Raw genomic sequence first — 12,913 nt, 5'->3', positions numbered from 1 at the left:
AGATGTACATTCCCTAACAGAAGTTATGTCGCTTATCCATGTTATGTAAATAAAAGCTTATAACCTGACGTTAAATTCATCCATTGGTTTTATAAATTACTCTTTTGAAAGCTGAAACCCTCCCAAATTTGTTTTATGTTAAGAAAATAAATTGGCATCAATGCTGAAATATTGATCATTTTATAAACACAGAATGGTCAGATTTTGGCAAGGCAAAAGTTTTGTCGTCTGGTCATATAATGCACCCAATCCTAGTTTACATCCTCACCAGTAAATGATCGGTTAATTAGTGGGTGTGTATAAAAAAAAAACAGCGCCCCAGACCTTCACTTGAACTGCAACTTGAGCTCTGACAACATGCCAAAAATCCACCCTGCGACCAAAGCCTTGATTATCAAGAGGCTGAAGACCAGAACCACTGCAGAGGTGACTGGCACCTTTAATGTGGCTCAGCATCAAGTACAAAGAATTAAAAAAAGATTCGAAGAGACTGGAGATGTGTTTGACAAGCCCAGGTCCGGCAGACCCCGCAAGACAACTGCTCAGGAGGAACGTTTGTTGGTTAGAACATCCAAAAAGGTCATTTTTTCAAAAAGGATGGTAAGAGATACTTTGTCAAATGCTTTGCTGAAGTCAAGATAGACCATATCTACTGCATTTCCCTGATCCACTCAGTCAGTGATTCTGTCATAAAAGGAAATTAAGTTAGTCTGACATGACTTATTAGTTACAAACCCATGCTGGCTCTGGTTAATCACTTTATTCTCATAAAGGTCCTTGCATACATGTTGTTTAATATTTGTTCAAAAATCTTTCCTGGTATAGAAGTAAGGCTCGCGGGCCTATAGTTCTCTGGGTCCACCTTCTTCCCCTTTTTGAAGATAGGGACAACATTCGCTCTTCTCTAATCTTCTGGGACTTCTCCTGTTCTCCAAGAATTTTCAAAGATTATGGAGAGTGGTTCAATAATTTCCTCTGCTATCTCATTCAGTACTCTAGGATGTAATTCATCTGGACCTGGAGACTTGAATTCATTTATGTTAGCTAAGTATTCTCTCACTATCTCTCTGTTTATAGATAGTGTGAATTCTTCTATTCCTTCAATAGTACAGTGAAGATCAGTTCTGAGAGAAAACATTTGCTTTCTGAGAGAAAACAGATGCAAAATAGGAATTTAAAAGTTTGGTCTTCTCAGCATAATTTTTTACCACTTTACCATTTTCATCCTGTAAAAATCCTATAGCATCTTTGACTTTTCTTTTACTTTTGACATCCCCCCAAAATCCTTTCTTACTGCTTTTGATATCTCTTGAAACCCTTAATTCATTATCAGCTTTAGCTAATCTGATTTGTGCCCTGCAGGTTCTGCAGACAGCATTATATTCTTCTTTAGCAATGCTCCCTCTTTCCATTTGATAACCTTTCTTTCTTCCTTTTTAGCATGTGCTTAAGTTCTGTGTTCATCCATCCTGGTTTCCGTAAATGCTTCCTATTCTTCCCTCTTTTAGAGATTGTTAACAATTGCGCTTTGAGAATGTCATTTTTCAAAATTTCCCATCCTTCCTGGATATTTCTGTCCTTAAGGACATCCAGCCATTGGATTCCTCCTATCCTCTTTCTGAATCCCTTAAAATCTACATTTCTGAAATTCAACCTTGAAGTCTGACTCTTCATAGGTCTTCCTCCTCTAGTTATCCAAAATTCTATGATAGCATAATCGCTGCCTCCTAAATTCCCAGCCGCCTTTACTTCCTTAACCATTTCCTCCCTGTTGGTAAGAATTAGAGCTATGGTTAATGCTTTATTATATTATTACTTGTTATTTACTTTTCAATAAAACAAGTTAAAAAAAATGTGTCTGTGTAATGGATTGTGTCTGACCATGCACGATATACCACAGCTCCTGGGCAGGGGAGGAAGCAAAAGAGTATACAGACATTACCGCACAGGATCACAGCTGCTGATGTTTTTTTGTGAGGTAAAACAAGTTTTTAAACAGGTGGTGAAATGTTTTCCTTACAGAAAGCAGCACCTGCAATCCCATGCTGTAATACCTGTATACTCTTTTACTTCCTCCCCTGCCCAGGAGCTGTGGTATGATCAGACCATGTTCCTTACACGGTCAGACACAACCATTACACAGTACACAGGAGGGGCACATTTATAAGATTTTCTCAGCACAGGAACATTTTATTTAACACATCCAATTGTGAAACTTATTTTTATTCCAAGATCTATTGGTTAAAGTGTACTTTGTTTGTGGGACAATCCCTCTTGGTAGTTAGCTGTTTACCAACTACCAGCTATACCCCTTGTGCAGGCACTGATATGAATCAGTTGTACTTTAGTGTCCGAGGGAGGCTGAGCTTCTCGGATTTTATTACTTTAGTTTTTTTTTTCAATGATAGCCTAGAAATTACAGTATGTCTGCACCAAGTACCTGTTTTTAATACGGAGAAGAGGGCAGTATTCTCTTAGATTATGGAGTTATTTCTTGCACTCAGCAGGTATCTTACACCTATTTATATGAGCATGTATGTTCCAAATTATTATACAAATGTTATCAGCCGTTAAAGTATAAATGAAATGTTGTTGCTCAAACCTCCTAATGATAATAGTATTTTTTTCAAAAGAAAAAAGGCATTGTTCCAAATTATTATGCAGAACAGAGTTTCCAAACATTTTATATATTGTAAAGAACTGAAAATGGTCATTTGTTGAATTTGCAGCATTTAAGGGTTACATTTACTGAAATCAAAAGCTCTTTCAATCAAAAACATTTTAACAGGCCAAGTTACATATTACTTGCATCCCTTAAAGTTGTGAGTTTTTGGATAGTTTCTGCTTGAATTTCTTTGCAGGATGTAAGAATAGCCTCCCAGAGCTTCTATTCTGATGTGAACTGCCTCCTATAATCATAGATCTTTTGCTTGAGGATACTTCACAGGTTCTCAATAGGGTTGAGGTCGGGAGGATGGTGGCCACACCATGAGTTTCTCTCCTTTTATGCTAATAGTAGCCAATGACCCAGAGATATTCTTTGCTGCATGAGATGGTGCATTGTCATGTATCAATATTATTTTTATACGGATGGCACATTTCTTCTTTTTGTACCATTGAAGAGAATGGTCAATCAGAAACTCTATTTACTTTGCCTAGGTCATTTTTACTCCTTCAGGGACCCTAAAAGGGCTACTAGCTCTTTTTGTATGTCTGAGCCCACTGCAACCATTTCTGCTTGTCAGCACTATAAAAGGGTGACTGAATAGTAGATTTATGCACAACTGCAAGCCTCGGGAGGGTTGGACACCTTGAGGTTCGTGGCACTGCAGGGGCACCAGCAGCTTCAAATACCTGTTTACTGCTTTGTAATGGTATTATAGCAGCTGTCCTCTTAGTCCGATGAACTTGTCTGGCAAAAAACTTCCTCATTATGAATTTGTCTGCACGAACCCGTCTATGCTCTCTATCAGCTACAAATCTCTTCACAGTACGATGATCACTCTTAAGTTTTATGAAATATCTAATGTTTTCATATCTTGTCCAAGACAGTGCACTATTTAACACATTTTTCGGCAGTAGAGAGATCTTTTTTATTTCCTGTGTTGCTTGAAACCTATGGCTTAATAATGTGGAGCATCCTTCTGAAGTAGTTTTCCTTAAATTGGGCTCATCTGGCAAACTAAGTATCACAGGTGTTTGAGATTGATTTCAGTGATCCAAAGAGCCCTGAGACACAATATCATCCATGAGTTTTTTTGAAAAGCAAAAAATTCAATCTTTATGACACCGTATTTTTCAGATAATAAGATGCACTTTATTCCCCCAAAATTTCGGGGGTAAATAGAGATGTTTCTTATAATCCGAATGTAACTTACCGGTGGGGGGGGTGCTGCCTCCACCTGCTTGACTGACGGCTCCTTTGCCTGAATTCGCACATCGTAGTCAACTTTTAACAGGTGGAGTAATTTGGATAAGCTTACTGCAGTATAATACACAGCCACGCAGTTGTGGACTGCTGAGAAACTGCATGTTGTACCCAAACAACACTTGCATGGATTGTCTGCCCAACAAGGTAGCATCCGCATAAAATCGGTGTGTCGGCCCACCAAGGCAGCATCCGCATAAAATCAGAATGTCTGCCCACAAAGGTAGTATCCGTATAAAATCAGTATATCTGCCCACTAAGGCAATATCCGTATAAAATCAGTATATCTGCCCATTATAACAGCATTCGCAAAGAATAAGTATGTTCTGCCCACCAATGCAACATCCACATAGTATCAGTATGTTTAGCCCACCAAGTCAGTATCCACATGGAATTTTGAATGTCTGCCCACAAAGGCAGCATCTCCATGGAATCCTTATGACTGCCCTCCAAGGCAGCATCTGCATTATTAGGCAAGTTGTATTTTAGAGGATTATTTTTATTATTGATCAACAACTATGTTCTCAATCAACCCAAAAGACTCATAAATATCCAAGCTTAATATTTTTGGAAGTTGGAGTGGGTTTTTTTTAGATTTGGCTATCTTAGGAGGATATCTGTTTGTGCAGGTAAATATTACTGTGCAGAATTATTAGGCAACTTAATAAAAACCAAATATAATCCCATCTCACTTGTTTATTTTCACCAGGTAAACCAATATCAGTGCACAAAATTTAGAAATAAACATTTCTGACATGCAAAAACAAAAACCCAAAAAATTAGTGATCAATATAGCCACCTTTCTTTATGATGACACTCAACAGCCTTCCATCCATAGATTCTGTCAGTTGCTTGATCTGTTTTCGATCAACATTGCGTGCAGCAGCCACCACAGCCTCCCAGACACTGTTCCAAGAGGTGTACTGTTTTCCCTCCCTGTAGATCTCACATTTTATGATGGACCACAGGTTCTCTATGGGGTTCAGATCAGGTGAACAAGGGGCCATGTCATTATTTTTTCTTCTTTTAGATCTTTACTGGCCAGCCACGCTGTGGAGTAGTTGGATGCATGTGATGGAGCATTGTCCTGCATGAAAATCATGTTTTTCTTGAACGATAACGACTTCTTCCTGTACCACTGCTTGAAGAAGATGTCTTCCAGAAACTGGCAGTAGGTCTGAGAGTTGAGCTTCACTCCATCCTCAACCCGAAAAGGTCCCACAAGTTCATCTTTGATGATACCAGCCCATACCAGTACCCCACCTCCACCTTGCTGGCGTCTGAGTCGGAGTGGAGCTCTCTGCCCTTTACTGATCCAGCCTCTGGCCCATCAAGAGTCACTCTCATTTCATCAGTCCATAAAACCTTTGAAAAATCAGTCTTAAGATATTTCTTGGCCCATTCTTGATGTTTTATCTTATGTTTCTTGTTCAAAGGTGGTCGTTTTTCAGCCTTCCTTACCTTGGCCATGTCCCTGAGTATCGCACACCTTGTGCTTTTTGATACTCCAGTAACGTTGCAGCTCTGAAATATGGCAAAACTGGTGGCGAATGGCATCTTGGCAGCTTTACACTTGATTTTCCTCAATTCATGGGCAGTTATTTTGCGCCTTTTTTGGCCAACACGCTTCTTGCGACCCTGTTGGCTATTTGCCTTGAAACGCTTGATTGTTCGGTGATCAAGCTTCAAAAGTTTGGAAATTTCAAGACTGCTGCATCCCTCTGCAAGACATCTCACAATTTTGGACTTTACAGAGCCTGTCAAATCTCTCTTCTGACCCACTTTGCCAAAGGAAAGGAAGTTGCCTAATAATTAAGCACACCTTATATAGGGTGTTGATGTCATTAGTCAACACCCCTCCTCATTACAGAGATGCACATCACCAGATTTACTTAATTGGTAGTTGGCTCTCAAGCCTATGCAGCTTGGAGTAGGACAACATGTATAAAAAGTATCATGTGGTCAAAATACTAATTTGCCTAATAATTCTGCACACAGTGTATATATAGATCAGTATGTTTTATTCACTAAGGCAACATCTGTATAGCTTTTGTCTGTCACGTCAACACATAATCGGTATGTTTTACTGACTAAGAATCCATATGACATATAGCCTCTGTAAACTTCATCCAGCAGGGCAACATGTTCGGTTCACCAAGACACAGCCTCATTAATGCAATATCAGCATTGAAACTGTATGATCTAGCCACAAGAGTTTCATCCGCATAAGTTCTGTATGTTCTACCCACCAGGGTGACATCCGCATATACTCTATATGTTTCACCCACCATTGTAACATCTGTATCGATTCCGTACTTTTTTTTTTCCATCACAGCTCTTTCTATACAGAACAGCATGTTCTGGTCACCGGGGAAACTTCTGTATGGAGTTTGTATGTTCTGTCCACCAGTGAAATAACTCCATGGATATCCAGTATAGCCTACCCTTCTGGGCAAAATCTGCGTAGAACCTGTATGTTCTACTTACCAAGGCTACATCTCCATAGAACCTGGATATTTTGTGTGCAAGGTCAACATTGGCATAGAACTTGTATATCTTACCCAACAGGGCAATTCTGCATAGAATCTGTATATCCTGCAATAACTCCAGTGAATCTGTATTTTTGGCACATCAGGACAACATCTGCATACAAATCTGTATGTTCGAATAACCAGAGCAATATGAACCCCCTAATGCCAAGATATCACATCAGTGAACCACCTCTCCTGAGGTCACCACTAAGTCCTCACAAGTTTACATCCAAGTAACTCTTCTTATTTTCATGGAACTTTCACCCCTTAACTAGGTCACACGCAACTTTCCTACCAGGCCAGGCATGATGGCAAGGCTCTTTGCTTCTGGGCCTTCAAAGGCTCTGGATCCTATGCAGCAGAACAGTGATGTACAGGCTAACGTTTTGCTTAGCAATCAAACAGTCGTGGTTTAGATTTAATCAGAGAGCATCTACATGGAACTGCTATATTTCCGTGCAGATGGTCCCTCTTCCTGGGGCATGGCGCCACAGTTCACAACACCCTCTCCCGGAGTAAGTATTTGCTTTCCCTCCATACTGGAGAACTAGTTTCGAAATTGACTTATTTAAATCGTACTCTCACTTAGACATGCAACAACTATCAAAACCTCTTGTCTAAAGTTGATAACCTTAGCTTTATGATACTTTGCAATTACAGGGTCTTGTATCCTTTCAGTTTTCTACCTGCTGAGATCACTATTCTGCATGACAATGTCTCATCTTTCTCAGTTAAGATAAATATAATTATTGCCAAATCTTTCCTGGGAGCAACAGGTTGGGCTCAGCAATTTCAGGGGCTTTTTTTCCCTGCCCTTACCTGAGTAGGCATAGCAACAGCTGAGCGAGCTAGCCAAGCTTCATTGAAGCCAGGTTCCCAGGCACCATGTTCAATGAACTGGATTGCTGCATGATGATTCTCAAGGTCACTATGATTCTAGGACTCACCGTAGATAAGACCCTTATAAATTCTGCTCATTGGGGTCCCTTTTGCTTGGCAGATTTCTTTATAGAGCTGTCCCTGTTCCTCTGTTCCACCAAGAAATAGTGGGCCTCAAGTTCCTATTCTCCTGAACTCCCCTCCAGCTTCGTCCCTTCATCACCCCTCTCACGGGGTATATCCTAAGGCACATGACATACTGTAAGCTTGTTGACTAACTCTACTAGTATAGCTGCTGCTGGGGAAGAAAAGTATATTTTATAAAGTGTTAGTAAGGCACATAGAAGACCTAAGGCACATAGAAGACCTTATCAGAATAAAGAATTTTGCACTCTGATCTCTATACTAGTATTGTGAGAAAGCCAAGGGACCTGACTAGTTCCCTCTAGGCCAGAGGTGGGGTGGGGAACCTCCGGCCTGCAAAAGCCCTTTTTGCGGCCACTGGGCAAATTCCTGAGAGTAAAGTGCTTGTGCCGGCAGCGGCGTTTTGCCTGCTTCCAACCCTTTAAAACCCTCTTGCACTGTGAGCATACACACGCAGCATTCACTACTGAATGCTGCTTGCACATTCGTTAAAGGATTACGCTCTGACGCTGGCCAGCGTCAGGACGTACTTTGTGGACAGAGCTAGCACGAGATGCGCTTCCGTCCCACGGATGAAAACAGAAGCAGCAGCCCCAAATGTCTCTTGTCATACATGCCCCCGCCCCATATTGCCTGTCATTTATGCTCCAGCCCCATGTCTCCTGTCATTCATGCTCCAGCCCTATGTCTCCTGTGATATGCTCCAGCCCCATGTCTCCTGTGATGTATTCCAGCCCAATGTCTCTTTTGAAGTGCATGCTCCAGCCTCAGCATCTCCTGTGATGTTATGCTCCTACCCCAGCGTCTCCTGTGTGATGTATATACTCCTGCCCAGTGTCTCCTATGTGATGCATATGCTTCAGCCCAAGCGTCTCCTTTGTGATGTTTATGCTCCAGACCATGAGTCTCCTATGTGACGTATGTGCTCCTACCCCAGCATCACCTATGTGATGTATGTGCTTCAGTCTGAGCGTCTCCTAAACAATGTTTATTCTTAAGCATCTCTTATGTGACATATACTGCAGTCTGGGTGTCTCCTATGTGATTTATAGAACAGTCTCAGTGTCTCCTATGTGATGCATAAACTGCAGATCTCCCGCTGCTTGAGTTTTATAAATGTAATGTGAGCAGCGATCAATTTTCCATTGTGAGGAAAACTGCAGTGTAAATATACTTCTGTGTTCTTAACTTACTGCTGCAAGTTCTTTACAAAACTTATCATCACAAAGTTGACTGCGCTCCAGACAAACACAAATCTGGAAAAACAGTTGTGAGAAGCAACACGATCACCTAACATCAAACACTGCAGAAAAAGAGAAGCAGCTCCAGCCATCACATTAGGCGTGAGTTAATTAATTGTTTAACCAAATATACCAGGGTCACTTTCAAGTTGATAATTTTGTGCGGCCCCTGAATGATGGCAGAATTGGCAGATAAAAGGTTCCCCACCCCTGCTCTAGGCTTTGCAAGGTACCCCTTATGCTATCTACACCTGTACATCACTCTTTCATCTATTTCATTAACAACTATTAGCCCTATTACTTACTGAACTACCAGAGAACACTACAATTTACTAGATTAAATAAAGGTTCCTAATTACAGGTTTATATTTGGTCTTGTTATGTTCATATTTAGGTGGATGAGAAGGAACACGGACGCCTCCTGCTTAAGGATGTATTTACTGTTTTATCTGGAAGAAAGAAATCCGTGCGACATGTCTTCCTGTTCCAAAAACTTCTTCTTCTCAGTAAACTCAAGACAGCAGAGGGAGGTCTGGAGACATATGGATTTAAACAAGCTTTTAAGGTAAGAGATCTGAAATGAAGGAAAATAACATAAACAACTGAATCGTTTCATTACTTCTGCTGTCACACGGAGCTACCGCACAAGATCTATGTACCTAGCCCAATGTAACATTGTGTTGGCAGGGGCAGGGACATCTTTGCAGAACTTTATACCCCTTGCGCAATATATTAGACAATGTGACAGCACAGAATAGTTTTGAGTTTCATCCTTCACATTTTTTAAAATGCTCCTCTTAGAATTTTTACGAAGTATTTTTAGTCATGCAGGAGTAGTAAAAAGGCTTAGTTGACGTGTTTGGAGCATATAAAAATTGGCAAACATAAGGATCTGGGCAGCTTTATCAAGGACCAAATTGTCATGGCTAGATGACTGGGTTAAAGCATCTGACAAGTGATAGTGTCATAGGCATCAAACACTCAGAAATGCTTGTTGCGACCGAAGACTGGTCAATGTCGTCCAATCCCATATAAGAGCTACTGTAGCACAAGCTGCTGAAAGAGTTAGTGTTGGCTATGATGGAAAGGAACACAGTGCATAGCAGCTTGCCTGTAGAGCTTTGTAGCCACAGGCCTGTCAGAGTGCCCATGCTAGCCACTGTAACATCATGTCAGACCACTCGGCTCTGTAGAACAATTTAAGGAAACACGGAAGATAAAGCTGTGAGATGCTATTAAAGTCTGTGAGCCTTAAAATATAGTTATCAAACGGGAATTTTTCTTTTTAAAGTTAAGAAACACAGTTTAAGAAACCATGCATAACAAGAAACCATATAGGCTGCATTCACATGCAGCAGTCATGTTGCAGCTTTTAACCCTGTGCCTCTGTGGACAGTTTACTGTTCTTCTGCACAGTCATCTAATGGTCTTGCAGGGGAAATCGCTGTTACCCTGCAAGATTAAGTAATTGTGCAGGAAAGACCGTAGCGGTATAGGACTGCTGTAGTTAAAAGCCACATCATGACCACTGTGTGTGAACGCAGCCATATTCTGCTGAACAGAATATAATCAATTTACATCTATATAATGGGAAAACAACGGTAATAAACTGTATACGCATCTTCTCGTTTAGACAGCCGACATGGGTCTTACAGAGAATGCTGGAGAGGGAGACACACGAATTGAGCTTTGGTTCCGCCGTCAAAAGTCTCGTGAGACATTACTTCTCCAAGCAGAGACTTCAAACGTGAAAGAGACTTGGACTAATGAGATCACAAAACTCTTGTGGGATCAAGGAGGGCTAAGCAAAGGTACGTGTTTATTTAATGGTAAAGTAGAAGGTCTGATCAACTGTGTAGGTTCAGTGCTCAGAAGAATGAAATGCGTCAAAATAGTGAAATGATAACTTCGGCACTTCGGGATGGTGGAGGTAGTATCAAGGATGTGCGTGTCCGGGTCAGCGCATCAAGACCCAGACACTTAGCATCACTGATACTGCCTCCACCATTCCTACAGATTGCCTTGACAAAGGCCTCAGTAGACCGAAACGTTGGATTCTTATCTGTATTTCACTTGTCGGAGTTTAAGTAAATATCACTTGAACAGCAATTTTATGAGCATTTCATTCTTCAGTGCCAAAGTTATTATTTCATGTGTTTATTTAATGTTATTTCTCATTCAATTAGACCATATAAAACATGTGTAAATCTCAAGGAACATAGACTAAATCCAGCCCACGATGTCATTTTGCATGGCCCGCGACATGCAGATGCAGAAGAATCTGCTCTCTACTTTGCCCATACATCAAAGTGGAGACCCTTTCCTTCTGCGTTCAACGCCTGTGAGTTGCTGAACTGAGTGGTGTGGAGGTGCGCACTGGGCCTCAGAATCCAAGATGGCACCTGCTCCATGTGCTTGTTCCACCTCCTCTGCTAAATATTGCACTGGGAGTGGGTGCCATCTCGGATTTTGAGCTCCAGCACATACCTACACACTGCCCTGTTCAGCAACTCACTGGTGGTGGCATAGCTTTGAAAGCCCTACAGCTAAACAACAGAACTGGACATACCTCATGCCCCCAAAAGGAAAGGAACATCCCCTCCCCCGGGAAGAACAAGAGGCACATGATGGTGAATACTGTCTAAAATTCTATGACCTCCAGGAAGGACCCTCCCCTTTCTCAAGAAGAAAGTGGTAGGATAAGGTGCATACCACCGGATATTGACTTAGCATGAGCCAGCTCCCAAAGAATGGGGCTTCGTTAGAGCCTAAGAAAAAGGTGCTGTGCTTTTGAGAGTAAAGGATCTGGTGATCTACCGAAAGAATAAGACGCCTACTAAAGTAGGACAGGTGAAAAGAGCATTCAAAGTGACCTGAAAACAAGACTTTTGTACACTTCTGTCGCAGTGTCTGTATCTGTGGTAAAAGATACAAAATAAGGCTCTATTTAACTCATAAGAGTCTAAGAATATGTAACGCGTCAGAACCCATTAACTGCAAAATAATGAGTGTATTGAGTGAGACAGTCACCTATATTCCTCCATTAGAGGAATGGACTAGGGTGAAATTCGAGTCCACATGAGAGTAAACTTCCACCAGCAATAAAGCTGGAGCAAGGCTATCTGGTCTGCAACAGGGCTCTGCCAGAGTATTGACTCTGGTGATTAGAGAAGCACCCTAGAACTGAAGTTTGCTGAATACATCATACTGAGAGGTGATAGTTGGTAGATGTAACTCGCTGTAGAAAGTCCTCAGAGCACCGCCTGGATTGCCTGTGGGAAATGTCATGGCTGTAGAAAGTCCTCAGAGCACCGCCTGGATTGCCTGTGGGAAATGTCATAATGAGCAGCCAATGCTTCTTGTACTGACACACTGTGGTCAGAGAGCTGTCTGGTTCGCCTATGTGATACTTCACACCGAGTGGGTCTCCAATAGCTGGACTGACTCACCTCAGGAAGTGATCAGAGATTAGTCAGTTTCATTTGCGTGAGACGCTATACTGAAGGTCTCTGCTAGATAGACTGCCTCACCCAGGGAGGTAGAGAGAGTACAGTCCCAATCGCTGGCGCGATATGTCACAGCTGAGATTTCTTCTGCCTTTGGTCTGACTCATTCTGGAACAAGGAACTTAATTCTGTATGCGCTTTATGACGTACTGAGGGATCTTTGCCTGTTGGTCTGAATCCTCTGGTAAATGGTCAGAGTACAGTCTGGTTTGTTTGCATGGTACACCATGCTGAGAAGTCACTCCTAGATGGTCTGATTTCTCTGAGAAGTGGCCAGAGTGCCATCTGGTTTGCCACACAAAAGGTCATGCTCAGAGGCCTCTTTCTGTGGATCTTACTCACTAGGGAAACTTGACAGAATATCATCAGGAGCATTTGCGCATTTCACCATAGTGAATGGCCGCTGCTTGTTGGTCTGGCTCACTGTGGAAAGAGGATAGAGTACCATGTAGCCCATATACACAATATAATATGGTGAATGAACTCTGTGGTGGAACTAACTTGTCCTAGGACATGATCAGAGTATTGTCCAGTGTTGTTGGTTCATATGCAGGATTCAAGGTCTCTGCTGGTGGTGACTCACCCAGAAAAGTGGTCTAAGTACCAGGAAACCATCTCCATCACAGTGAACAAGGTCAGGGACACCTAGGCCAGTACAGCCACTGATTGAGAATGAAGAATGGG

At 41.7% G+C, this 12,913-nt stretch overlaps 1 protein-coding gene across 1 annotated transcript in view; it reads left to right on the top strand.

Annotated features, from left to right (window-relative positions):
* The window catches only part of LOC141256769 (rho guanine nucleotide exchange factor 40-like), a 170,556-nt gene that overhangs the window by 143,886 nt on the left and 13,757 nt on the right, over nt 1-12,913 (top strand). Inside the window, exons 17-18 of the mRNA XM_073671194.1 lie at nt 9,118-9,288; nt 10,357-10,534. Of these exons, the coding sequence (XP_073527295.1) occupies nt 9,118-9,288; nt 10,357-10,534 (349 nt within the window). The remainder of the gene's footprint in view (nt 1-9,117; nt 9,289-10,356; nt 10,535-12,913) is intronic.

The sequence above is a fragment of the Phyllobates terribilis genome, unplaced genomic scaffold (genome assembly GCF_046119375.1).
Source record: "Phyllobates terribilis strain yellow unplaced genomic scaffold, ASM4611937v1 Scaffold_1__5_contigs__length_1240528914, whole genome shotgun sequence".
In the NCBI taxonomy this organism is placed as follows: Eukaryota; Metazoa; Chordata; class Amphibia; order Anura; family Dendrobatidae; genus Phyllobates; species Phyllobates terribilis.
Note: the sequence above shows the minus strand (reverse complement) of the source record. Positions and strands in the feature narration are given on the sequence as shown.